The following is a 26,569-nucleotide window of genomic DNA, read 5'->3' on the forward strand; positions in this document are numbered from 1 at the left end:
TCTATTTTGCTTACACAGTCTTCAAATAGTAGGTAATACATAGCTATAAATTTGATCAAAGATTAAGTGAGCTTCGATTTTTAATGTCACGCGAAGCCATTTTAACCTAAAGATGAATATGAGGGCGTTCAAACAGTGGAAACTACCGTTCTTTGTAAAACCTCTTACCCGCACCATCATTATTTCACTAACAACAAGTGTATACCCAACACACCCAATGCACCAAATGTTTACCCTTATACAAACGTTGACAGGATAATAATTGCAAATTATCACCCTATATCGGGTAATCGGATATACCAGCAGTATCGAAAACCATTGAGAAAATGGTTTATCAACAACTATCTGACATCTTAGGAAAAAAACTTATTAGGACGTATTCAGTACCGATTTAAACGACGTAGTTCAACGGAGGTGACAGCTCCTTTATTCACAGATGATAAAATCAATAAAAAAGTCAATAACAGTAAAATAGTTGGTGTAGTCCTTTTACACTCAAATAAAACACTTGATACACTTAATCAAAGGATAATTGTTAAATAAATACAAAGTTACGGTGTTTGAGGGACAGAATTAAATGAAGATATGTTAGTGTGGAAGATTACAGATGGTTTTATATGGCGATTGTTTGTCTGATGAGATGATTGTTTTCAAATGTGATCCACAAGGTTCCATCTCGGATCCAATGATGTTAATTTTCTTTTTCTAATGACTTCAAGTTTTTTGTGAAGCACACTGAGAGTATCGACACCGCTATTTACGTTGCTGGAAACAGGAAATGTCTGATATAAGAAGAATGAACTGTTTCTTAATCTTAACTAAGGAAAATCTGTAAAATAAATGAGATATCAATAAAGTGAAATTTTGTTTTGACAAGGAAGAAAAGGCAGTACGAGGAGCTATATTTGGAGAAAATGCTACATAACCAGCTTTAAAAACGTAACCCTTAACCCTTAAAAAGATTATATAATTATCGGGTTTGCTTTCCCTGGCTTTATGTGCAATAAACTTGTATGTTTCTATGCAAAATTTAAAAGAATATAGTTAGCTGGTTCAAAAATGTTTTATTTTATCAGACAGCTTTATGACAGAGTGATTTATTACCAAATTGTTGTGTCACGCATCCAGTGCTTACAGCGACGAGCCCTTTCAGGCGTGGTGTCTTTTTCAAAAAATTAACTAAGTAATAGCAAAAACAATCGCCAAGCTTTTTTTATATTTCGGAATCATTTCCTGTAAAGGTTTAAATTATTTGATATTGAAGCAAAATTGAGAACTTAGCACAGGTAAACTATACCTCCAATTCGTGTAGGGCTCTTCTAAATTGTATGGTATACCCATTTAAACAAAATTCAGCTGTCATATGCGTGTTATAGTTTTCATGTTGGAAATGCCCAGTCAGTATTGATTAAAAAAAGATAATCCAGTATACACAACTAACAGCGTATTACACGAGGGTTCAATTTTGCCGTTGAACTGCAAAAGAAATCGGGGTCCTCTAGGCAAGATCAATATCTTAAAAAACACTAAATTTTGCCTGGAAAAGCCTGCAGCCATTTTCAAAATTAAAACAAATATACTTTGTAGTTGTAATAAGCATCAACGCTTTATCTTAGATCCCTGCAGGAACTTACTTAACATTGCTCTGCAAGTCGAAACAAGAATTGCGCGGGTTTAACACGCCTATCATAGTGATAGGAGCGTTCATTAACGGTTCATTAAAAGCAAGACATCGAGCCTTGTATCCAAAAAGTCCTACACATAACTTTGACAAACAGAATGGCATATATGCTGTTACGCAACCACGAATCAACTTTGCTAATAGAGTTGGGAAAACTTCAATATCCTTAGTTTGGTGTCGGAAGGGATCTCATGTGTTGATCGTAGGATGCCTGGTTTGTGGGTTGAGCCTAACTGTTGTGTTATTAAAATGATAACCGTTAAAGTATAAAACTAAAATTTTGAAAAATACCCTTCTAGCTACAATCCAACAGTTGAGTTCAGTTGGCAAACAGTAAAACGTTGCAATTTTCTGGTAGATAGCTGGCTCTGTGTGGATAGGCTAGCTATCCCTGTGACTAGCATATAGCTAGCTTGCACTAAACAAATTACTTTTATCAAGAAAAAGTTACAGCCTGCAGTATGTCTTTAAAAAATTACTTTAGCAAAAAATTAAAACAGGCAAAATACCATAACATAATTAACACTGTTGCATGCAATGTACATCTTAGTATTGAATCAGACAATAAACTTCATCATTTGCGTAAGTTTATATTAGAGTAACATATTTATCTACCTAACTGCATCGTAAGAAAGACTATTTGGAAACTTTGTTGCAGCATTTAATTATATTCACTTTTCAGCTGGAAACAGCGATAGCTACCCATCAACTAAGTTGCAAGTTAACTTGGAAAAAAAGCAAAAGTTGGTTGTAAAATGGTTTCTAATTTTATTTCTTTAAAACTTAGAAATATTACAATTCAAAGTGCAAAAAATTAAGAAAAAAAAAATGCAAGAATAAAAATAAAGAAATCCATCATATCATCCAACTACATATATCCAAAACAACCTCACTGTCAACATTGATTAAACAGAATATATATCGCAGCCTTCTGATTGGCTCATTTGCTTACACCGCTAAGTTTTGGATATATTTCTGCATTTTTTAGGCTGTGCAAGATTAAACACTATATAAATTTAAGCTGCGGATTACTTTTTTATTCTTTTCGCATTTTGTCTGATTGTTATGGATTTCAAGCCCGACAGAGAACAGTTATTAATATGAAGAAAACAAATATGTTTATTTTTTAACATTAGCATAGATGTTTTTCGGCGTTTCGTTTAATTCAATTTCTGCATAATCGTTTGAACCATCTTTTATGGTTTTCAAGTCAGTGTAAAAACTTGGTTTGCTATCTTGAATATTAAGATCTGCATAGTGAGTTGTTTCAGCTACTTCATAATCATCAGTTTCAACGTTTTGTGGTTTTTCATTACGTTTCTTGTTCACAATGATCAAACCTGAATTAGAAAAAAAATTACCTAAAATTGTTCGTTATCTAAATTTACATGGAAATAGGAAAAGTATAAAGGATATCAAATAATGAACTGATTTGTTAAATAATAAAAGCAGCTTTGCTGAAGAATTTATAACTAACTCTTAAGGCCAAGATACACTTGTATAATATCATTAAATATATTCTATAGTACAGTTATAATTTCTCTTCCTCTTTGAACGTGTTAATTCACTACTACGATCAGCCATTATTAAATGATTACCACTAAACCACAATCCGGCTCGCTTTAACCATGTAAAAAATTTCATTTTCTCTGATTAAGTTATTGAACAACAAAAAATAAAACCACCAGGTAATTCATAAATAAACACGTCTTACTAGAGGACTGCATAAAAACTAAAAAACAACAAGAGCTCAAAAATACTAAGAACATGCGTAAACTATACAAAAATAAGAACCCGTCAACATATAAAGCGCATGCGTAAAACTTAATAATCTTAAAGACCAGGATACAATTGTATAATATCATTAAATATATTCTATAATACAGTTATATTATTTCTACGATATACTTATGATTTGTTAAAATATTGTTATAATTTAATTCAATTTCATAACATCGTTGCCATAACAATGTTGCAGATAATAGATCTACTGTCACGCATACAAAAGGCATTCGAAACCAGATCACCAACAATATTATTAAAATCAAACTCGTTTGATTTTATTCAAATATTATAGCCATGCAAAAAATTATGATGTTATGACGCACATGCCAGGTGTTGAAATTATACATATTATAGCTATATTATAAGAAAATATAACCATATTTTAAATATATTTTAAACATATTTTAAGAAATTATTTTGATATAAGGTATAATGCGGTGATATTGTACAAGTGTATCAGGCCTTTTATATAAGTTTTACACTTTCAAGAATAAAGCCGAGAAGAGTTTTTTAACATTATTTTTATTGTCACTAGTCAGTTATATAAAGGTTTGCCAACGACATATATTTCGATCCTCAAAATTGTAACCGTCGAATGTGTATACATAAATACAACAACAAAAGTGTAAATTGCAGAATATACAATCAAATGAAATTTCTATTCTTGTTTTATTCCGTGCGAAAGTGGACATTGAAATAACCAATTTAATTGATACAGAAGAGCCCTAATGTAAAACATTATTTTTTATCCTTAAATCAACACAAAATGGATCAATTTAGGAATATTTTCTGTAAAATTTGCTGTTTTAGAATTCGCGAAATATTAAATCCAACATAGCAGGACATCTATGCAGATAGAACAAATTCGATTTTATCTAACCTTTCTGTTTTAAAATTGCCAACACGATAGTAATTATAACCAATGTGATAACTAATGTTACGAGAACCGAAACAATGATAATTTTTACTGGTTGACAATCATCTAAAAGTAAAAAAATGCACTATGTTATTAAGGAGATCTGAATATTAAGGATATAAAAATATGTTTCCGAATTAAAAATGTCACTCTTCATAAAAGTTTGTGTCATCAGTTATAATACTCTGCACTTAATTGGAATCATATTATTGACTCTTAAAGAAAAGTTTATCTATTACTGACAGACTCAGACGTATTATTATATTAAACTAGCGATCCTTGGAAAACTCCTCTCGATTGAGAGAAGAAAGATTTATTGGGATATACCCTAAATGTACAATTTTTTCGGGTATTTAATTTAGCGTTTTTTCGCGACTTAGCGAAAATTCAAGAAATTAAACACGCGCAGAGATTAACAAAGGTTCCTTCTGGGAAAATTACGCGAATCATTAAATCAATGAATCTCCACAATCAAGCCATATGTGTATACCAATGACAATCACCACTGTTCGCAATGTCAAATACTATCGACTATCCATGCATATCAATGATATGTTAACATCATAAATATAAGACTATAAAAACACTCCTTTAATACTAACTTGGAACAACCTCATTATCATTGTTAACATCATAAATATATCACTGTAGTATTGTAAGAGAACCTACGCTTCGCGACGAAGTTGAAGAGGAGGCTGAGGAAGACTATCTCGAGGGTAACCATGATCTATTTGAAAAGGGTAAAGAAGACGAGATCCTAGAATGGGAAGACAAACCATTTAACAGTGAAGCGATCGAAATTTTTTAGCGTAGTTATATAGATGACATGACACATTGGATGTTATGTTTTCATATATTACAAAACAAGTAAAGAACCCAGCCATGCCAGAGAGTGAATATACCATCGATTGATAAATAGAACTGCATAAATGGATTTTCGATAAAAAGGCGATGATCAACCCTAAAAATGAAGATGATGAATGTTTAAAGGGGGCCGTCATCGCAGCATTACATCATCAAGAAATTACCGCACATAGCGGACGAATATACAAACTTAGAGAGTTCGAAGATCGCTACAACTGACAGTGCATAGAATTCCCAACAACTATCAAAAATATTTGTAAGTTTGAGAAAAACCAATCATGACATTGCGGTAAACGTGCTGTACGTAACGAAAAAGAACATTAATGTCGTGCAACGATCTGACCATAACATCACGCGTAGTAAACAGGTGAACCTGCTGCTCATCAAAGACGGTAAGAAGATGCACTATACATGGATCAATAGCCTATCAAAATTGTTTTGTAGGTTGGTCTCTAAGAATCACAAGGAAATACATATCTGTCTGGCAGGATTCAAGACAATTGAATCGAGAGACAAGCAGTATAATTATTGTAAAGATCACGAAGCAGTTAAGATTATGATACCAAAGGAGAGTGAAAAATGATTGAAATACCAGGATGGTCAGAGGCAGTTTAAGGTGCCATTTGCGATTTATGCAGACTTTGAAAGTCTACTTATCCGGATAAAAGATCGTAGAGAGAGCAAGACCAGAAAGCTGAACAAGCAAGCGCCATCAGGTTGGTGCATGTTTAGCAAATTTGCTTACGGAGATGTACCGAATCCACTAACGGTTTACCGTGGCAAAGATTGTGTTAAGCGATTCGTGGACCATCTGGAAGACGAGGTGAAGAGATTGTATGATACATTCCCACAGCAGCCGATGACTGACCTCACAGATGCGCTAAAGAGAGATTACAACGAGGCAATGGCACATTCGCATGAAACCTTGCAACGATCCTGAGCATAATCGCAAGGTTCGAGATCACTGTCACTACACGGGTATTTACCAAGGTGCAGCCCATAACAACTGCAACCTAGCGTATAAGATTCCAAAACACATCCCAATCATTTTCCACGACCTGAGTGAGTACGATGCTCATCTTTTTATTAGAGAACTAAAAGAGAAATACAATATGGAAGATATTGGCTGTATAGCTGAAAATCCTGAGAAGTATTTCAGCTTTAACGTCAACGTTAAGGTGGCGTTAGCAGGTGTTACCAACTCGAATGAAGATCAGGTAATCAAGAAAATAGAGCTCAGATTTATCGACAGCCTCCGATTTATGCCATCGAGTCTAGATAAACTATCATGAAACCTTAGTGGAACGAGCTCTAGTGTGATGAAGTGTAAAAATTGTACACAAGAGTGTTTAGAATTTGAGAGTATATCAGATGACTATATCGCTAGATTTTTGTGTAAAAATTGTAAGTTAGAGACCCCAAAGCAGCTGAGGGAAGAAGACCTAAAATTAAATTTACCTTCCATGGCACGATTCTTCAATAAGGATGATATGTTTCGGATGATGCTTCGAAAGGGCGTGTACCTGTATGCATACATGGATGGATGGGAACGATTTCAAGAATTAGAACTATCTCCAAAGGAAGCATTTTATAGCAAGCTCAATATGAAGAATATCTCGCTCAAAGACTATAAATATGTTAAAAAAGTATGGAATTGCATCACACTAGAGAGTGATCAAGTTATGCTAGGTGATTATCATGATATCTATCTAGCTACAAATGTGCTACTCCTAGCAGACGTCTTTGAAAGTTTCCGAGTTGTGTGTCTCAAGAACTACGAGCTAGATCCTGCGCATTTTTACACTGCTCATGGATTAGCTTGGAAGGCAGCACTCAAATACACCGAAAAAAACTTAGAGCTCCTTACAGATCATGACATGCTACTCATGTTTGAAAAAGGTATTCGAGGTGGTATAACACAAGCGGTTCGTCGCAATGCTAAAGGTAACAATAAATATATAGGTGATCTGTACAATCCAGATGAGGAATCTTCGTATATCATGTACCTTGATGCTAACAATCTTTATGAATGGGCTATGTGTAAGGATTTACTAACATACGGCTTTAAATGGGTTAGTGATGTAGATTTTTTCAAGGATCGCAAAGTTAGTTAAAAAGTATAAGCATGGATACCTGCTCGAGGTTGATATAGACTAAGCATAACGAGCTTCAATTTTTACCCGAGTGCATGACGATTGTCAAGGTCGAAAAGCTTTTACCAAACCTGAGGAATAAGCGAATTAAAACAGAGTCCTTAGCTTAAGAGGTATATCGATAATAACACGAGGTGGAGGGCTGGTGCTGCAAATGATTTTGAGAAGAACTTTTTCAAGCATATGAACCTGTCCGTATTTGGTAAAATGATGGAGAATGTTAGAAATCATTCTAATTTCAAATTAGTTACCAACCAGGTAAAATATGTAAAGCTTGTAGTAAAGTCTAATTTTAAAGTCGTGCAAGTCATTTCTGCAAGAATCTCATCGGTGTAGAATTGGGTAAGACGGAGATTAAAATGCTAAGGCCAGAGTATGTTGGTCAAGCAATTCTAGACATATCTAAGTCATGCATGAATTCTAAGTCATGCATGAATTTCATTATGACTATATGCAGCCAAAATATGCTAGCAAGCTCCAACTCTGCTACATGGATACTAACAGCTTCATATACCACAGAGGATTTCTACAAGGATATTGCGGACTATGTTGGGAAAAATTTCGATACGAACAGGTACAGCAAGGAAGGTGATAGACCGCATTCAATTGGAAAGAACAAAAAATTTGTCGGATTGATGATAGATGAACTAGGTGGTAAAACCCTGTACCTGCACCTTTGATCAAAGAATCGTAAGACGCAAAATGAAGAACGAATTGTTATTTGTCGCACATGCCAGTTTGGTAGAAGGGTAGGTCTCTTGTCACTTCAAACATTTTACCAAGAGGGATACGGAAGGTATTACCGTAGGCTGCGACAATCGCCTTTTTTTTCGTCAGTCCCCGCATGATCGCTCGCCTTAACCTGCAGCGCCCTGATAGCACCATCATTTGGATTGATAACTTCTTGAATCAAGGTGTATTCACGATCGAATTTCGGTAATTATAGGTCCTTGTATACAGCATATATACTTTAATCGTCGATAACTTGGATCCTGTTGCCGGTCGGCGTGATTTTCAAGTTCTACACTAGACTATTACCAATATTAGAACCCATGGTATGCTTTGTGTTTGTCCCTGTTATTTCATGATCAAACAGAAGTCCAAGACTTTGAAGGGGCTACTAACCGGTGAAAATGCTCACATTCCGTATATCCCGCGTACATATTAAAAATCCGGTAAACGCGTTTTGCGCAATTAGCAGACCAGCACACTGTGCTCGCTGGTTCATTATTTTTTTTCGAAAAGTGTATTACAAAGAAATATTTCAGCAAGACTCATTCTGGATGAAAACATGACCAAGGCTGGAGAAGATTAAAATTCTAGATACATCTATATGTTCGAGTCTGTAAATTACATACATGCCAGAAAAATAAACCATTTTTGTTATTCGCCGCCATCAGCTCGACTTTCGTGTAAGTCACTAAAGTCGAAAACCAACGGCTGTTCTGTAACCCCTTTAAGGAAATATTATATCGTTTTTATCCAGATTTGGTATGTCAATATATAATCTTTGATTTTGATCGATTGTATCCGGTGTAGGAGTTACACGTACGTTCCTCATTTCCCCCTTCATCGCCTGCATCGTTCTAATTTCTGCGTATGGGTTAAGTGTTTTTCCAAATACATATTACACATTACTACTTTATTATTAGTTGTTTTTCTATAAAATAAAATGGATAATCCAACATATGAAGTAGACGATTTTACACCAAATATTTCAGACGATACGGATGTTAGGTTTAGTAGACCCGAGGACCTTGCCCAGCCTGGCACCAGCTCGACGCATGAAGAAAGACAGGGGAACGAGTTGGGACTAGAACAGATGGGACGGGTCAAACTGTCGAAGATCGACTTTCTTTCGAGAATACATTAAGGAAGCCAAATGCTAGATATTATGATGACTTTCGAGAGGAGGGGGATCGACTTATTTTTAAGAATATAAATATAACCCGCATGTTATACAACGATAGAGGAAGATTCAGATCAGTCAAAGAAATAAAGAAGAACCTAAAAGTAAGCCTGGTGAAGGACTTAGGGTTTACGAACTATACTACTACGCCCAATTAAAGGGAAGTAGTTCGACAACTTTCGAATAAAATAGATAAGGCGATCGAGGATGCTGCTGCTGAAAAGATAGAACTGACACCACAGCTAGAGAATGTCCTGGAAACGACGAGCCTTCTATCGGAGACTTCCCTTGGTGGCGAAGTTTTTACTGAAAGAAGAGGGTTCAATCTCGAACTTCAAGCCTTGAGGAAGAGTCTGAAACAATTGAAAAATAAAAAGATTGATTACGATAGAGTGATTTAACCAGATAAAAGCGATGATGAGGCCTATTCCGGTCGTGACTGGTACAGCCTTGTTACTTGCATGTTGCTCTGCTTCTATTAAATATTCCTATAAAACTACATCGCGTTGCTAGCTGATGTCGCAACTTACAACGCCTGTCTTTGCATCGATTAGTAGATCTCCATCACGTGCCATACATCCTGATTTTTCAATAAGTTGCTGTAAAGATTTTTGAAGATTTTTCTCATATGCGATTTCAACACAGGGTTTAAAAAAGGGACCATCCGTTTGCGTTGAAATGTCCTTGTATTTGATTTTGCAGATTGCTTCATTGTAGAATAACGAGGAATTTTCATTAATTTAGCCTCCTTTCGAAGTGCGTGTGCATTCATTTAATCATATAGTTGTTATCAACTATATAAGCTATCACTTACTAAACTCGTCGTGCTCCGCGCTATGCTCGAGATCATCCTCACTAAGGTAGCAAGCGCCATGCCTTTCAACCGAGTTATATTTACACTCTTCCAATTAAGTCTGTACGTAATAGTTGGACCTTTGTTTATGGATGCTCCCTTTTTTAATGATGGCCGTACATTCACAGGATTCCTCGGGTATCTTTTTCTTATGGAAATTAGTTTTAATTTTACCTTCCCGCTTTTTCAATTTTGGATTTGTATATCGATCTTTCTTCACACTTATAATGCTGAAATAATGTTTCCCAAAAACTCTACTTTTTTCAAGATCTTCTCGTATTCTTTCAACCACTCAGGGAAGTCACCAAGATCAAACGGCATGGTGAACGCGGAATTCTCACTGTATTGAGAGACGCCCTGGGAGTAGATATTTTTAGGGGTTTTATCAGTAACGGTTATAGCTTGCCATCTTGGTCATAATAGCCAATGACAAGTCTTTCGTCTTTGCCTTTGTTTGCTGGAATTGAATCACTCAGTACTCTGTTATTAATATTCACATCTTCGATATTATATAGTGTCACATTAGTGTAAAATTCTTTTGATATAATAATTCTGTCTTCAAATTTCAACATGCTATTTTATTTATAAAAAAGTATTTTATCAATAAATTTTTCACTCAGTTTTATCTTGTGTTTCACAAAGAAATATAAAATCCCGTATATTTTCATTACTCTTCTGAATCACGAACCCCAACCTTTTAATTCTGCAATCCTCTTCTCTTCCAAATAACGAACCCTACCATTTAGTACTTCAATCAACTACCTATATCTTTCATTTTGTACCATGAGGTCCATGGCCCTCAATGAGATAGAGATACCAGTGCTTGTAATCTTGAAATATTTCGAACGATGATTTCTGTTTGGTACTCATTTATTATATATTATTTTTTCCATAACTTTTCAAGATCATTTTTTTATCCTCTAAAAAGCACTAATCTATTACCCTATCAGGATGCCATGTCAATAGGATCAATTCATTTTTAATTTGAATATTCAGTGCTTTCCGCTGTCAATAGACATCGAGCAATTCAGACTCACACCCAACCCTTCTACACATATCCTGAGTAACAAACCAGTCCGGAACATACTCGATCATAGATGGGTCGTCCTCAACGTCTCTATCATACATCTCATAGGCTTTTAGATGTACTGGAACATCCTTGAGCATATAGAGATATCTCTCAACTGCAGCGTTGCACATTACCTGCATCTTAAATCGATCTGGAACATACTTGAGCATATAGAGCTTTCCCTGTATGGTCTTGTTACACATTTCTTGTGTCTTAAATCGATCCGGAATGTGCGCGATCATATGAGGCTCATCTTCAACTGCCTTAAGCGCTGTTTCCGACGTTCTGCGATAAGTCGGGAACGAAGTTTCTTTTCGGATTCTGCACTACAATGTAACCCGATTTTTCGGGTTATGCGCATGCGCATGAGAATAGTATAAATGCACGTGTTGTATCCTCGGCCAAGCCTCGGTCTTTGGTCGCGTGGAAAGCATCGCAAACTTTAACTGCCATTAATATTAATTGATGCAATTTTCGTTTTATGTACCGCACCGGCGCAAATAATCAAGAAAATGTTGGCGTGAAGAAGAACAGACGGACATCGACAACTGTAAAGTGACCAGCTTCACGGTTTTTTTTCTTGGAAAATACGCACAAAAATGCAATCCACATTTGACCGTGGATACCGAGAAAGTTTTTAATCCAGTTGCTGGTCACAAGTCGGTCGATGTCAAGTGCAAAGATCTGTGATGAATATGAAATATGTTTTATAAAATATGTCATGCGATGTACCCTACCAATATAACAAGTTACTCCAATACTGTTGTTTTTTCTGTTCTAATTTATTGTTAGGAAGATGTGAAAAGAATGTACATTTCCTGTGTTTTTAGATGATTGGGAACATACTTGATCATCCAAGGACCCTTTTCAACTGCTTTATTACACATGTCCTGAGTCTTGAATTGATCTGGAACATACTGGAGAGCGTGGGGAAGTTCATCAACCACCCTGTAACACATCTCTTGCGTTTTGTAGTAATCAGTAACAGTATCTCGCAAGCTCTGCAGTCGATCGGCAAGAGAATCACGAATTGCTGCTACTGGTGCTGATAAAAGTTGTGCAATTGCATTTCTAAACCAACTCATTTTCTTTTATCATTATCCAATTTTTGTTTTTCAATAATTTTTTTTTAAAAATGGATAGAAGCTGGGACAGTTTGAATAATAGGGATTTGTCATGTACGAATTTATTTATCAACATGATGCCGTCGGCCGGATACTGTCGGATGTTATCGGATTTTTACACATGCGCCTACATTACATTCTTTTATAAAAGTTAGTTATTAAAGGAGTGTTTCTACAGTGATATAATTTATTTATATTTATGATGTTAACAATAACACCACCGAAAAGGGCATTTGGTTTGTTTGACTGGAAAAAAAATTAACAAAGTCATGTTGAGCCTTCAAGTATTTGTCTTCTTCTTGTTCTCTCGCCTCCGTTTTGTAGCCCATTTTAAAATAAATGAAGAATTAACTACCTAAAAAATATGTGGAAATCTAAAATTCGCGAAATTAAATACCCTAAAAAAATGTGGAAAACCGAAATTCGCAACACTAAATAACCGCGAAAATTTCTCAAGGCAAAAATCACAAGATTAATTACCGCGAAATGTAAAAATTTTGGTATCGTGAATTTTAAAACCCTTGAAATTTTACACCTTCAAGATATTTTGACGACGTTATTGTTAATACGAGCTGACATAAATTCCCAAGTCATTTAACTTAAAATTTAAAAGGCAAATGCGACGAAGCACGCCTTGAGTTTACGGCAAGGTGTTGTGGAGATTCTGGAAAGAACTTATTCTTTGACATTAGAGTGAATAAACCCCACCAGCTGGACGTTGCAGAAACTTAATACTAAGCAAAGATTACGAACGAGAGAAAAAGAAACAAGTGTGTAATCCATTCATTATTGAAGTCGAGCAAGGTTCCTTTACACCTTTAGTATAATGACATGAGCAAATACGAACGCGAATCCTGAAAATATTTCGTAAGCTTAGTAAGTTAATTGCTAATATCAGAAAGGAAATGAATCCATTGCGTAAACCTTAAATTGCTGCTTGTATTGGATAATGTACTTTTGATAAACAAGTAATCATAATGTATTTTTTTTTTCATTATTATAAATGTACTGAGTTCGTTTTCAACTGCATTGCTACACCAAAGCTTAAGAACACATGGACTGATATCCTTAACTTCACAACGAACATCGTTAGGAACCGAAAATGTTACGTCATAGAATTACAAAATCAAAATTATTTCTGTAACCATTATTCTTCCCGCATTAGGTGTAGTTATCTTTTGTAGAAAACAGTAAAAAACATGCAAAAGCTTACCTTTTGCATTTCACGTCCCCGAAAATTTAAACAATATAGGACATTTTTTAAAGTAGAGCCTAAAGCATGATTCTCTCTAGGCGCTACCTAGACAAAGAAAAGCTTTAAACGCCGATCAAATACTAAGATTGGAGGTTTAAATGAACTTTAGTCAACACTATATACATATATACGTATATATAGAGAGAGACAGATAATTCCCATTTATCCACCGTCTATGTATTGTATAATTTACAAATATAACCAGTTATACCTGTTTTACTTTCAGCAGTTTTAACTGGTGTATACCATTTGGTCGATTGATATAAATTTTCATTAACGTACGCACGAACAAAAACAACATATGTTGTGTCTTTTTCTAATTCACCATTGTTGGGAACTAAAAATGAAAACATATGAAGTTTTAAAGAGTTTACATTTCCTCTCTCTTCATATTATGGTTGATTTTAACTTACTGCCAAGTGTTCGTCTTTTTCGCTTGCTTGTCTGTCCTCCTCCAACAGTGAACAACTGGTTGTCTACCACCTTGTAAAGACGTCCAACAACAAAAGTTTTAATTTCGTTGTTCTTTATATCTTGAGGATTTTTAGAGTATAAAGAATTAGTTCGTTTTACTGCAATTACGTCATAATGACTAAATAAACAAAAAAACAAACTTTTAGCACACTTCTTTTGAAAGCGAATCAAGAAAAAATAAATAACTAACAATAAACCAAGCATGCTTTGAAAACCACCATCATGTAATCAATCTAAACGAATGGTGATTGGTACTTACGCAATTTTACCATTGGTCTCCTTGAATTTTAAAATGTTTATCGCAAAGCTAGTCTCCTCAATTCTATCAGCAGGTGGATCAGGCAAATCTTTATCAAGAGGTGGTGGTGCTACAAGAAAAAGAATAAGTTACTCACAGATAGAGTAATTTTTTTACAAGAACAACTCAACAGCACCATTGTGTATATGCAGGATAATAAATGACAGACCGTCAACTAAACTTATGGTTTTGGCAAACAAATGACATCCATAGACCTATTTCCATATACGGTTTCATTCTGCGAAATACGCATGTGAAAATGCAGAATAACATGAAAACGAAATTAGCTATGAGCTAATTTAAGTGTGAAGAATGTATCAACAAATTGTTAGCAAAGTTATAAGGAGGGGTGAAGGTATGACAAAAAATGAAATATGTAGATTTTGATTATATTCCGGTGTATGTTAGCTAGCTTGCTAAACCTAACCTACTCACAAGTAATACACAAATATATATAACATAGCTTACAAGCATCTCCTGTTGTTGCTATTACAATTTCACTGAACTCTCCTGCTCCAATAACATTTACAGCTTGTACCCTTAGTTGATAATCTACTGCTGGTTTCAACGCTGGTATAGTATACATCAGGTTTGTTAGGTCTGTTATATTTTTTGAGATATTATTTCCATCTCCTTTGTATTCTAACATGTAATATGTGATTGGTTTATATCCTGTGTATGCAGGTGGTGTTATTAAAACTGTAATCGACGTTGGCGTTTTTGAAGAAATATTTAAAGTTGGAGAATCTGGCTTTTCTAAACAAATTAAAAGTATAAATTTGAGAAAAAAGGAAATGACATTGAAGATTTTCTGACATGTTTAACCTTAAATTCTGACTACAAATTTTAAACAAAAATTTATGATCAGTTTATCAATTCTCTTAAGTATTTCAGTGTCCCATGTTTAACTTTTTACAAAACCTTCCGCTATCTATTAGAGCATTGGCACAGAGTCAAAAGAACATGGTAACGTCCTTTTGACTTTTAGTACACATGTTTTTCCCCATTGACATACAGCAGGAAAAGACTATAAAATGTTCAGAAGGAAAAGTCTAAAGCAAGTCTGACAGTATAAATTATACTTTAAAAAAATTATTAACAACATCTCCAATTTATTATTATTAACCAAACTCCTAATTACTTAAAGATAAACAATAGTTTTATGTCTACATCATAAATTAACCGGTGTATGTTTAGTACATGTTTAGGCAATCTAATCAATTTAAGTACTAATTTTAAGTATAATCTAAAATATGAGTGTACCTTCTGTAATTAGTTACAAAAATCATTCGGATTAGCTATGACATAAGGATATAACCCATATTTAACTAAATTTAACTAATTGCCAGTATGACCTTGGCTTTTAAGTAAAAACAATTGGATTTAACTTACCTATGCTTGTAAAAGTAAATGTCTTCTCAACTTCACCAGCTGTGTTTTTGGCTTTACATATGTAATCACCAGTGCTGTCTCTTGTTACAGGATCGATGTCATATGAAACAGGTTTACCTCCTTGTTCAGTAGAAGTTGCAATACCATTTCTATACCAAGCTAAAGTTGCTTGAGGGTTTCCATAGTCACTTGCGTAGCATGTCATTGAGAATTTTTCACCAACTTTACCTTCATTTTTATTAGAAGGTGCGAATATTAATTCAGAGGCGTTATCTATAAAAATAAAAATTGAAAAGTTTTTAAAAAATGATCTCAATTTTCAAGTTTTTCTTCATTGTAACAATTACAAGGTAAAAGCTTACAATATATATTGGCATTTGACAAAGTCGCAAAAGCTTCGTTACTTTGTGTGGAAGCTTGTGATGTAGCAATACAGCTATAATTAATCCCAATCATAGAACGTTGCACATTCTGTACCACAAGTGTTTCAGATGTTTCAGTAACTGAAACTCTGTTTTTCTTCCAACTAAAAGATTGTGCTTCTTCTCCACCTTTCACATTACATGTGATATTCATGTTTTGTCCTTCAACTGTTGGTGTGATTGTGATGGAAACTTTTAATGTCACTAGATAGACATTGATTATTAAATAAAAGAAATTAATACTTTGCTATTCTAAACTTGCTACTGATTTTCTCCAAATTAACAAAACAACTTTAATTTAAGGAAACATTTTTTTTTTGTGTAAACCTTTTCCAATAGTTTTAAATAATCATAGAAACATAAAAGTAGAGATATCTTTACAGATGCTTTAAATAACCACAAACCTTCAACAGTAACTTGTGACGACACTTTCTCTACCTTATTAACTTGTGCAATACATCTGTAAGAACCACTGTCCGAAGTTTGAGTAGTTATGTTGTATACAGCTGATGACTGAAATTGTGTAAAGTCAACAGTATCTTTTTGAAATTTGTACACAATATTTCTTGGTGAGGATGTAGTACATGTTAATGTAAATGTTTCACCAGAATTTAAATTATTTGGTGATGCAGCTAGTGTGGGAGTTCGAAACAATTCTAAAAAGAAAGTGAAAACTCAATTGGAAGAAAGTAACAAGGGTGCTGTGTAAACTTTACAAAGCTTTGAACAAAAACTAATGGTAGCCAACATCAGTCAACAAAAAAATCCCAATCTGTGATAAGTTTTAAGTTTTTCTTTGTGTTTTCTTCTTTCTTTGAAACGTTTTTAGCCAGTTGAACCCTGGGTCAGTCAAAAACATAACTTCTGATTAACAAATTATTGCATATCCTTGACGTTTTAAATGTAGGATTTTTTAAGAATTAACTTACCATTCACTGTTAGTGATACAGCATTACTCGTGACTGGAAGAGGAGGTGTTGTTGATGCTGATACATTGCACTTATATAATGCAGAATCTGATTTCATCGCTTTTGATATAATGAAGTCGTTATTACCATCTGTTGTTATAACATTACCATCTTTTTGGAATGAATAAGAAACTGGATTCAAGTTTGTAACAACAGTACAATTAAAAGTGATACTGTCACCTTCATTAAGAGTTGTCGATGTTGGTGAAATAGTCAATACTGCATTTTCCAAGTCTAAGTAAATAATGTTGAATGTTTCACTATCCTGGTGTTCTGCAGCTTAATACCTCTTACTGCAAGGGTTTTGTCATTTTGTCATTTGAAATGGCAAAACTTAAAACATTTATATTTACTTAATAATTTTTCTCCTTCGGGGTCCACCATTATACGCCTTATGTATTTTTTACCCAGAGACTTGTTTGTTAGAAAAAACTAGCGATAGGTTAGTACTTATATTTTTGTGCTGTCTGAAAACCACTGCAGCAAAAACTTACAGTGATCAAGGTGAACCTTAACAGCATTCACTATAACAAAAGCTAAGTAGTAATTGTTAAAGAATCTTTGTTAACTGCAAGAGGCAGAGACAAAGATATTAAAATGATACCACCAAAGAGTTGGGTGAAGTCTGTCACATTTCTTTGCCGAGGTAAAAAGCATAATGATGCTGAATACCAATTATCTTCCTTGGCAATGATATAGGCTGCTATAGACAGGTTTGTGAAAGAAGGGCTATCATTCTTCAATTTTATATCAAGAAAGTTCAACTCATCGCATGCTGTTTTAGAAGCCAGAGCCGAAATGTTGTGTGAAAGTAGAATGGGGCGCAACACAGGAGGAAGAAAACAATCTGAGTGATTGTGGTCAGCATGTCTGAACACCCTGATGGCTATAAAAACGTTATGGTAGACAATACGCAACCATTTGGATTAAGAAGACAAGAGCACCACCAAATTAAAATCACGGATTTCACCTTAACAAGCAGAGGTTGGAGTAGAATTATATCACATATATTTGTCATAGCAGATCTAAGATGCCAGTAAGTCTTTTCCAAACATTAACAAACAACCAAACAAGCTCTGAACACGTGGACCATTTTACCTTTCTGTAATTAAAACCCTCAGGAAGAGGTTGATTTAAAGCTACACTGGTGGGTAAAAACAGGATAAATTCCTTAATGAGAAATATAATTGAACACTCACATCTATGAGGAACGAAAAAATTCACCAACCATTTAGCATGTAACACTTTCGTAAAAAAATGAAACAACACAAAGTTCAAAAATGGTTATAACAACGAGTGGACTTGACAAACAACAGCAGCAGTATCTTTCCAGTTGTATATATTGAGAACTTAGAAAAGCAGTAACCAAAAAGAAGTTCCTGAAGCTCTCAATGTTAATCTCAACAACCACATCATCATCATCATTCATTCTCCGCTTAAAGTCCGTTTTCCATGCTAGCATGGGTTGGACGGTTTATATTAATGACCCTCTTCCAATCTAAACTAGACTGTGTTAGATCTAAACTCAACTTCCTCTGTATCAAGTCTGTCCTTATAACCTCCTCCCAAGTTTTTCTTGATCTGCCTCTGGGTTTTGCCCCATGAACTATCAAGTCTCTACACTCTCTTACCCAATTATCCTCCTCCATTCTTTCCAAGTGCCCCAGCCAATTCAATCTTTTTATCTGGATAACATCTTTAATTCTACGGAGACTTAGCCTGCTTCTTAGCTCATCTGAACTCTTTCTGTCTCTCAGACTGGCGTTACACATCCCCCTAACCATTCTCATATCATTCCTTTCTAAACGGTCAAGATCTTCCTGCTTCACTGCCCATGTCTCACTACCACACAACATAACACTTCTTACACAGGCCTCATACAACCTACCTTTTACCTCAATTGACAGGACTCTGCTAGTCAACAAAGGAAGTAACTCTCTGAACTTTTTCCAAGCATAAACTATCCTGCAAGTAACACTTCTTTCAACACCCCCTTCACTGCCCAACATATCACCTAAGTAACAGAAGTTCTCAACTATCTCTAGCGAGCCACTGTTGTACATCATTGAAGCTGGAAATACTTCATTCTCTATAATCTCACCTTTGCAACGCTTGCATACAAACTGAATATCAGCTCTTAACCTTCCACCAATTCTACTGCACTTCTTATGTACTCAATGCTTGCAGGTCTGACAAAAAATTGCAAACTCCACAAGGTGACTTTCCAACTACAAGGTCACACTTGGCTGCAATGCTACTAATCATGACTTTAGACTTTGCTGTGTTTACCTTTAGCCCTTTCTTTTCTAGTTGAAAAAGTTTCTTAGTTGAAAAAGCTGGAGAAGTGGAAGAAAGGATTCTTCTACTTCTCAAACTTTTTTAACTAATTCTTCCATCAATTCAGCTATGAGAACCAAATCATCTACATACAATGGACAACCTGTTCTGAACTCCATCGACAGCGCTTAAGACTAGAAAAAACAACAAGGACTAAGTACAGAACCCTGATGTACACCAACATTTACACTAAATTCATCACTAAGTGAATCGGCAATCCTGACACGACTTCTAGCATTGCTGTACATAGACTGTACAATCGTAACTAGCCACTCATCCACACTTAATTTTCTCATAGCCCACTAAATAACTTTATGTGGCACTCTATCAAAAGCTTTCTCTCAATCTACAAAGGCAAAATAGAGATTCTTTCTCTTTGCTAAATACTTTTCCTGAAGCTGTCTGAGTAAAAATATTGCATCTGTAGTGCCACGCCCTGGAACAAAACCAAATCGCATCTTATCTTTATCAATTCTTTTTCTAAGTAACTTATCAATCACTCTTTCAATAACTTTCATTACTTGATCAACCAACTTCAAACCTCTATAGTTACCTCTTTCTAATGCATCACCCTTGCCCTTGAAACAATTCACTATTACACTCAACTGCCACTCACTCAGAATAGCACCATCCTTTATAATCTGATTAGCAAGAGTTAAGATTTCCTAATAACCTCCACTACCCATTCTGTCTCGATCTGCATAGCTGGTCCTTCTACAACATCATCATCAGACAAATTATCCTCATCCCAATCAAACTCAGTGTTAAGCAACCTCTGATAATAATTCCTTCAAGCTACCCTTTTGTCCTCCTCTGCGCTAGCCAAAACACCTTCATCATTACGTATACAGTTCTCACCTACAACATTTTGATTAGTCTTCTTCATTTGCTTTGCTATCTTGAATGCCTCATTGCGCTGGTCTTCCCTTCTTAACACATCTGCAAATCTGTTTCTCTCTGCTTCTGATTTTGCCTTATACACTGCTGTACGAGCACGATGCTTAGCTTCTAAGTAAATATTTTTACTACCACCTGACTTCCACTCTTTCCAAAGTTTCCTGTTTTCATTTATACACTTGTTAACCTCATTATTCCACCATCAGGTCTGTCTATGTCTATCACACTGACCACCATTAAAGTTGCCGCCCACCATGACAAGTTCAGTGTCTCCAAACTTTGATAATAAAACTTATTTTCATCTTCCTCACTGAGTCCACACTGTGGAGCATAAACTGACAGAAAAGTGACAATCCTACTACCTATCAAAAACTTTATCACATGACAATTATGAACACGCATAACATCTATTACTTTTTCTACCCACTTTTCTGCAACGAATATTACCAACTCCTCCATATCCATCACTATTACCAATCCAAAAAAGCTTACCTTGCCCTCCTACCTTCCACAAATCTCACTGAAGCTCCTCTCCACCTGACTTCCAGAACACAACACATATTAACAGATCTACGTTCTAACATTTCAACTACTTCACCTGCTCTACCTCTCAGAGTACCAACATTTCTACACTAGCCGTCCTTAACCTAGTGTTATCTACCTTGTGATGTGATAGCTGGGTAACGGTCTGACGATGCTCACACCTGAGATCTGTCCCACCGTGTGCAACACCTTCACTCCTTAGAGTTTCAGCCCTGTTTAAGCAGTTTGTCTGATCAACTGTTCTTACAGCCATTAATAAAGAATTTTGGCATTGTTTTACAACTAGATGCCCTTCCTAGCGCCAACCGTTCACACACTGGACCAGGTGTTTTTTTAAAGTGACACCATCACTGTGGCATTTCATGGGACTTCTACAATCGCCCATTTACATAAAGGTATGGTGGAGGACGTTCAACTCCTCTCTTGTCTCTTAAAGAGACCCTTTACCCAAGACCCTTCACCCACACTGTTTATAAACAAAGAAACAACTCAAAAGAATCCAATTCTCTCTCCTGCTCCACCAGAAAAAAAGTGTGCAGGCATCAGTAAATTATTACAAAAATAACAAAACGTTTTTTATGATTATTTAAAAGGTTTTGGAATTTGCAGTTGCTTGTTGTTTTGTTTATTTCACCACTGTTCGAAAGGTTCTTTTCCATTTCTTAGAATCATTTTTTAAGAAAAAAAATCGATTTTTTTTCTCACTAGTAAAATCAAACTTTTTTTCTTTATCTCCATAGACCACACTTCTTCATGAAACTATGCTCGACCAATATCTCAAATTTAAATATTAAAGGTAATGATACACTATAATTTTCATTTGGTTTCTTCATACAATATCGCTTTTTTTCGTTCTTTTATTTTCACTTGCCTGATGAAAATAAAGAGTGCAAATAGAAGAACTCTAACAATAAAAATCATATTGCACTCTGCACCGTCTGATAACTATTCTTTTCTTACACAATTGAATAATTTTGATGTATGAGTAACGTTTAAAATAACGGCAAGTGAACACTTAATAACTAGCACAATTCAGGCAAGTTGTAGCCTAGAAGTCCGTTTTGACATTTAGAACCTTGAATGGCAAGTAATTTACAATCGTGAATTTCATGAGTACAAAGATGCTCCAGCAATTCACAAAACAAAAAAAAAACAATAGTCTCTTTCACATTTGCGTTTATCTAGTATATGTTTCTACAGCAATTGTGTGGGCGTAAAGGTTGTAATCATAAGTGCGACATTTCAAGTAGTGTTGGCTTCTTGTTCGTACATATATTCTGTTATTTGTTTTTATATGTTTTTAAATTTATGTTGTCTTTAACGTATACGGTCAGTTTATAACTTTTTGTGAATTTATATCTTTATTATAATGTGTGAATTTATATCTTTATTATAATGTTAATACAAAGAATTTAGACTAACGAATGCCAATGAAATAAACCATCCTTTAAATCAGAACAAAATTTATATAGCTATAACAGGACTTAAAAAATTAGGTACATGCATGTGCACAAAAACCATGCACATAAAAAATGACGCTGTCAATTTTATGCTACCGTATTTTCCGGTATATAACCTGCATATCGTATAACCCGCAGCTCAGCTTTTTTAGGGAGTTATAAACTGGTTGTTATCAGATAGCCTGCACATTCGTATAACCCGCATAAAATTTCAATCAATGTGTTTTACTTACCCGCACCTCTTTGCATAACCTGCGTCGTGCTAGGAAAAAAAATTGGGTAATTTTACTTAGCCTAATCATTTTATAAACATGTGCGTCTTTTCTGTTTTTTTCATGCTGGAGACAAGTGGGGGACGTTTAAACTTGTGAACCCCAAACACGAGAACCGAGTGTCTGAACTAGCGACTGTCTCAGTTTTAACTTCCTTGTCTCCGATTGCAGAAATAATAATGAATTAAAATAAATTTGACAAGTCGATCTTCTGCTAATGCCGACAGTACTAAATCAGACAACGCTGTTTTCTTTTTATTTGTAGACATTGGTTTCAGCCAATAATAACTCTTGCTCCCTGCAATTAAACAAACAAACAAAAAACCATTCTATCAGGTTATAAACCTAAAGTAAAATCTCTGTTTCTTATATGTATATTTAAGTTTTTTTGGCATAAAAATAAACATAATAATTATCACGGATTGTCTGTAACGTTCTTGTCTAATGTTTATAGAATTTTGTTATTTTTTTATATCGCAGCAATCACAGTGTGCATGATAAAATGAATGGCGGCAATAAGGAGGAGATAATTGCGTGTGTTTAATTAATTGTATTTTATATTTGATATTTTTAGTGGTGACCTGTTTCTCGAAGGTAGCGAAGATAAAAAAGAAAATTATTATCTATACTTCAATTTTAACATTTTTCAATATTTTTAACAGGAATTAATAATTAAGTCCTGGGCACTAGGTTGTGAAATACGTGTCAATTAAACCTAAAAATGATACCTGCAATATTGCTCTATTACCAGAAGCAAATCATTTCAATGTGCTCAATGTGATTGCAAAGATATAAATAGATTGGAATTACATTCAACCCAAAAGAAAAATGATCTCCAGAATTGTGTTTCAGAGAGAGCTCGTAATATTAGCACTGGCAAGCAATAGAAAGTTAAAGCAATTTCACTGTGTGAAAAAAATTAAATCACGTAGTTGAAGTAAGATTACGTAGATATAGGATCGCGCATACAGTTATTAATGTATGCATTTTATCCCGTTGGTACTATTTTCTTTATTAAATGTATAAACTTTAAATTTCACAATAAATGAGAGAAAATATAAAACTTATCACATAACCTGCACCACATTATAACCCGCACCAACGGTGGAAGTAGTAAAAATCAATTTATAACCCGTGGGTTATATACCGGGAGATACGGTACTTTTAAGTTCAATGGTCAAATCAGATTTCTATTCGTTCATGACCCTTACTTCTCTTGTTTTCTCATTGTTGATAAACCAGATATATACTTCCATCAAAATGTGCGTAATTTGTTTTCCAAAAGGGACTGTACTCAACAACATGAAACCAAGGGGCAAGTGCCGGACTAAGGGCCCTGCAATGAAAACGCTAGAAATACAGTGTTACATTGCTGATTGCCATTACAACATGGTTTTATCTTGTCTATTTTTATTGGGACAGGAATAAAATGTGGCATGTGTGTTACTAATGAGAACATTCACCGAGTGGTGATTCTTTAATCAGAATTAAATTCCTATATATTCTTATTCATATTATGACAAACAAAAATTAATACAACAGATATCCAGACAGTGAGGTGCACAAATAGCGTAATGTGTACGTCATTCAACAAGATTTTGAAATGTACGAAAATATGAGGTTAATGCTCATGCACATTTTCAAACTACGAGGTACACAAAAAGACGTGTACCGGCATTTTGAATTTAAATGCCCTGACTAAAATGCCAGAGAACAGCATTGGAATATATGTTATAAAGTACAAACTATAAGTTGTTCTCTGTCTTGCAATACAAGAATATAAAACTTACAATTAACAACTATGCTCTGATTTTTTGATGATGACATTTCAGAACCGGATCCATTTTTTGCTGTACAAGAATATACACCAGCTTCTTCTTTTGTAATATTAGTGATATTTAATGTCTGCGAAATTTCATCAGGGACTTGATTATTATCTTTAAACCATTTATATGTGACAGCAGTAATGTCTGTTTCAATGCTACAGTTGAGTTGTAAATTAGAGCCTGCATTCACTGTTGCAGTGCCTTCTGTAATTTCAACTGTAGGATTCGGTATTACTCCTAGATCAAAAAAGTTATTACAATTATGCTGAGAGTAATGTATATAGTCTATTTACAACAAGTAATTCTTTATGAAGCAGCAACAAAATATCAATATAGCTAGTTATATAGGAATATAAACAAACCTTGTACAAATGAGAGATGAACTACAACAAATATCGAAAACCAAATCATTTCATCACGTTATTAATGAATTTTTTACTTCTAAAAATACACAATATTACATAAATCATGTGTTTTCTAGTGATCAAAGATTTTGAGATGCACTAAGGTATCGTCTCAAAATGTTTGTACATAGTTCGTTTAATTCATACAAAAAACTTTGTATCATTTATTAAATCTTTTGTATCATTTTATTTGTAATACAAACCTTTTCGTATTATCAAAATTACAAGTTCGTATAAGGTTTGTATCATTTAAAATAAAGTTTGTATGCAGTTCATATTATTTCAATGAAATTTGTATAAAAATTGCTTATACGAAGTTCGTTTATTAGCTATAAATGGACTATTATCGATAGTCTTTATATTGAAATATTTTCAACAATTATAAAGTTCGTTTTGTTATACAAACTTTGTTTATTTTAATCAATCTTATTATCTAAGGTCTTTAGCGATCGTCTCCACGGCATCGTATAAAGCAAGCGTTTGGTTTGAAATCACACATAAAGAACAAACATTTCAATCTACGCATTCCTGCAAAGAATATGTTGATATAATACCGTTCCAGATATTATTAAAAAAATAATAACCTACAATTCCAGTTGCATCACTTGCATATTCGTAAATTTAGTATTTGAGCAGGGCGGGATAAAGTTAGAAGATGGTGTGTCAAAAGAGGTAAAAAAACTAGCCAAGAATAAACCCAGCCTTTGAAGTGTTAAGAATAAGAATTTTAAAAGTGTTCTGCATAGGAGGTCGTCAAACTTTCTTTATGCTTCAAAATTCTGATCACTTTGGACAAAAGCTTTTTTTCAAAAACGTTTTTCCTTATTTCCTTATTTCAAAAGAATATGCAGAAAGAAAGCAAAACCAAATATGAGTTTTGCTTTTGTGAGAGCACATGTTAAAAAAAAAAAAATAAGGAACTATACAAACTTTATAATTTTGAAAGTTAGAACTTTATATGTTTATACAACATTGTCCAGAAAAAACACAATAAATTATACAACACGCAAATTCTTAGCTACGATTCCTTAATACATGGCGAAATACACATAATAAAAATTGGTTTGTCTGTTTGTTTTCTTGTTCGTTCTGTTTCATAAAAAGAAGAAAAAAAATATTCCCTGTATAAAGTCTCTAAACTCTGGCTAGCTATGAGGAACTCTACAAACAGAAAGAAATGTTACATATTGTAACATAAAAACACTTTAAAACATAGCGTCCTTTCAAATCATCCTAAAATTGTTGGTTTTTAAATTATGTTTACTACACTTTATTTTTGCTTGAAAAAATTCAGCAACAACAGTTTGCACCATGCTTCAATAAAAGCAGCTAAAGATAAAGGTCTTCTTTACTAACTTTATACCAAGAAAGCACAACATGAGCTTTCCGTTTATGCGAGAAAATAGTAGAGAGCATTTTTATCCAGTGAAATGAACAATAACAATGTCTTGAATCCAGTGTGTTGAACTTTTCCTGAAGACCGCCGTCGCCACGACAAAAGGGTAAACCAACATATCACACTACTCCATATGTGTGATTTAATTATGCGCAATAACACCGGTACTTTTGAAGTTCGTTTCAAGATCGTATAGCAATTTACTTTGTTCAAAGTTTGTATCATTTCATTTTTTATGATAAAAAAAACTTCGTTTAAGTTTGTATCATGT

General features: G+C 34.4%; 2 protein-coding genes across 3 annotated transcripts in view; both read right to left on the reverse strand.

Moving 5' to 3' along the window:
- Positions 1 to 2,429: 2,429 nt before the first annotated feature.
- Positions 2,430 to 24,963, reverse strand: LOC130630294 (hemicentin-1-like). 2 transcript variants are annotated; one of them, XM_057443741.1, is made up of 12 exons: positions 24,861 to 24,963; positions 24,463 to 24,735; positions 17,125 to 17,397; positions 16,600 to 16,851; positions 16,136 to 16,399; positions 15,774 to 16,046; positions 14,850 to 15,137; positions 14,343 to 14,451; positions 14,023 to 14,201; positions 13,821 to 13,946; positions 4,347 to 4,448; positions 2,430 to 3,021 (listed from the first exon to the last, which is right to left on the reverse strand). In XM_057443741.1, the coding sequence occupies exons 1-12, from the start codon at positions 24,907 to 24,909 to the stop codon at positions 2,801 to 2,803; spliced, it is 2,409 nt and encodes an 802-aa protein (XP_057299724.1). In that variant the 5' UTR covers positions 24,910 to 24,963; the 3' UTR covers positions 2,430 to 2,800. The 2 variants fall into 2 exon arrangements, with proteins under 2 accessions (XP_057299724.1, XP_057299725.1); XM_057443742.1 differs by lacking the exon at positions 4,347 to 4,448.
- The window catches only part of LOC130630299 (uncharacterized), an 86,584-nt gene continuing 78,451 nt past the window's right edge, over positions 18,437 to 26,569 (reverse strand). The window contains exon 2 of the mRNA XM_057443747.1: positions 18,437 to 20,115. Coding sequence (XP_057299730.1) covers positions 18,600 to 19,229 — 630 coding nt within the window. The 5' untranslated portion in view covers positions 19,230 to 20,115 and the 3' untranslated portion in view covers positions 18,437 to 18,599. The remainder of the gene's footprint in view (positions 20,116 to 26,569) is intronic.

The sequence above is a fragment of the Hydractinia symbiolongicarpus genome, chromosome 2 (assembly GCF_029227915.1).
Source record: "Hydractinia symbiolongicarpus strain clone_291-10 chromosome 2, HSymV2.1, whole genome shotgun sequence".
NCBI lineage: Eukaryota > Metazoa > Cnidaria > Hydrozoa > Anthoathecata > Hydractiniidae > Hydractinia > Hydractinia symbiolongicarpus.